The sequence below is a fragment of the Strongylocentrotus purpuratus genome, unplaced genomic scaffold (assembly GCF_000002235.5).
Source record: "Strongylocentrotus purpuratus isolate Spur 01 unplaced genomic scaffold, Spur_5.0 spur5_contig_358, whole genome shotgun sequence".
Taxonomy (NCBI): domain Eukaryota; kingdom Metazoa; phylum Echinodermata; class Echinoidea; order Camarodonta; family Strongylocentrotidae; genus Strongylocentrotus; species Strongylocentrotus purpuratus.
Window position 1 is genome coordinate 1 of NW_022145016.1, and position 1,520 is coordinate 1,520.

The following is a 1,520-nucleotide window of genomic DNA, read 5'->3' on the forward strand; positions in this document are numbered from 1 at the left end:
AAAAAAACCCGCTTGTTACATCAGACACGACGGGGTACGAATACGTTTTTGTGTCGTGTCAGTCTACGCTACAAACGTTGTATGTCCGGGAACAGCGCGCGGTGACCAATCATCAATGCATAAAAAAATATTGTGGTTTCTTCAACATCTCAAATGTACAGTGCTAGAAGGTATTGTCAACTGAATATTCAATCGTCATCATTGTCGGTGTGTCCAGTCTGTTCTGGGTTGATCCAAGATCATCCATTATTTTTTTTAAATGTGGTCCGGGGAGGGGTGGCCACTGCCTCAATCTGCAAATCATCCAGCAATCACTGTCAATATGTTGACGAGGCAGAGCCAGTGACATCCTGGAGCAGGTGGAGGATTTCAAGTATAATTGATTTTATGCACGGCTGAGCACAAACATACAGGTCCGGCCCAAGACCTTGACACAGTGCATCCTCCAAAATCAGCCACACATTTTTTGACATATAGCCTCATTCCTGCAAAATCCTCCATTTTACAAAGAATATTTTGAAGGATTTGGAAAGGTTGTATGTATGGTTATTAACAAACATACCTTTAATTTAGGTCAACACAATTTCATGAACTTCAACTGTTAATCCAAAATAATCGCAGATTCACACTTCAAAATGCGTACATGTAGGCAGGAGTTGACCAATGTATAGTCCGTGCGGATTGTCACAGATTCAGTGTATCCCCCAATAAAAGTGTTCTCACAGCTTTTCAAGACCAGTTGTATCAACAACAACCTTGATGAACATTGTGTCGTCCTTGACGTAGCTGTTGCTGGCCATCAGCAGCTCCTGGGTCACAAAGAGTGGGCATCCGGAGGCGATGTTCATGTCGCTGCTTGCTTTTTGAAGGAGTTGCTGGTAGGATCCGGACGGAAGGCATCCACAATGTGATCCCGCTTGTTCTGATCCAGGAGCATGAAGGGACCTTCTGCTGGAAAGGGCCACGGCAGGAGGGCGTCATGGCGCCCCCGCATGACCACGAAGAACAGCGACATGTGGGTGTGCTTCCCCATACCGTCGCCGTTCAGGTACACCTGGCTGACATCTTGTAGCCGTGTCGGCTGGTGTAGAAGACCGGGGAGTAGAAGGATGTTGTCTTGCCGGAGACGGCATCCTGACGACGGCGATTGTACTCGATGATACGCCACAGCAGGACACCGTCAAAGGAGGAGGCCTCCAGAGCCTGGATGCGTAGCTCCTGTTCAGCGAGGGCGATGTTCTTCAATGTCAGCATCTGATCCTGGGGAGAAGAATGGACCCTTTACATGTTTAAACATTTCCACAAATCTTAATCCATTTGCAAATTTTTCAAAACAATTAACCTCAACATACCTGAACCATCAAAATCCACACCCCTGTTTCGTGGGATTTTGGCGGATTCAGGATACCTCCATATTGCACAAACTGGGGGATTTTGATGGATTCAGGATTGTAAGCCCAGCAGAACTGCAGGACTTTGATGGATTCAGGATACCTCCATATTGAGCAGTTGGGGGACTT

At 46.6% G+C, this 1,520-nt stretch overlaps 1 protein-coding gene across 1 annotated transcript; it reads right to left on the reverse strand.

The window, feature by feature from the left end:
• Positions 1 to 719: 719 nt before the first annotated feature.
• On the reverse strand, positions 720 to 1,254 carry LOC115923862 (TNF receptor-associated factor 2-like). The gene is given in 3 exon segments (XM_030985274.1): positions 720 to 859; positions 862 to 1,053; positions 1,056 to 1,254. Coding segments are annotated over 3 exon segments (531 nt in total).
• Positions 1,255 to 1,520: the final 266 nt, after the last annotated feature.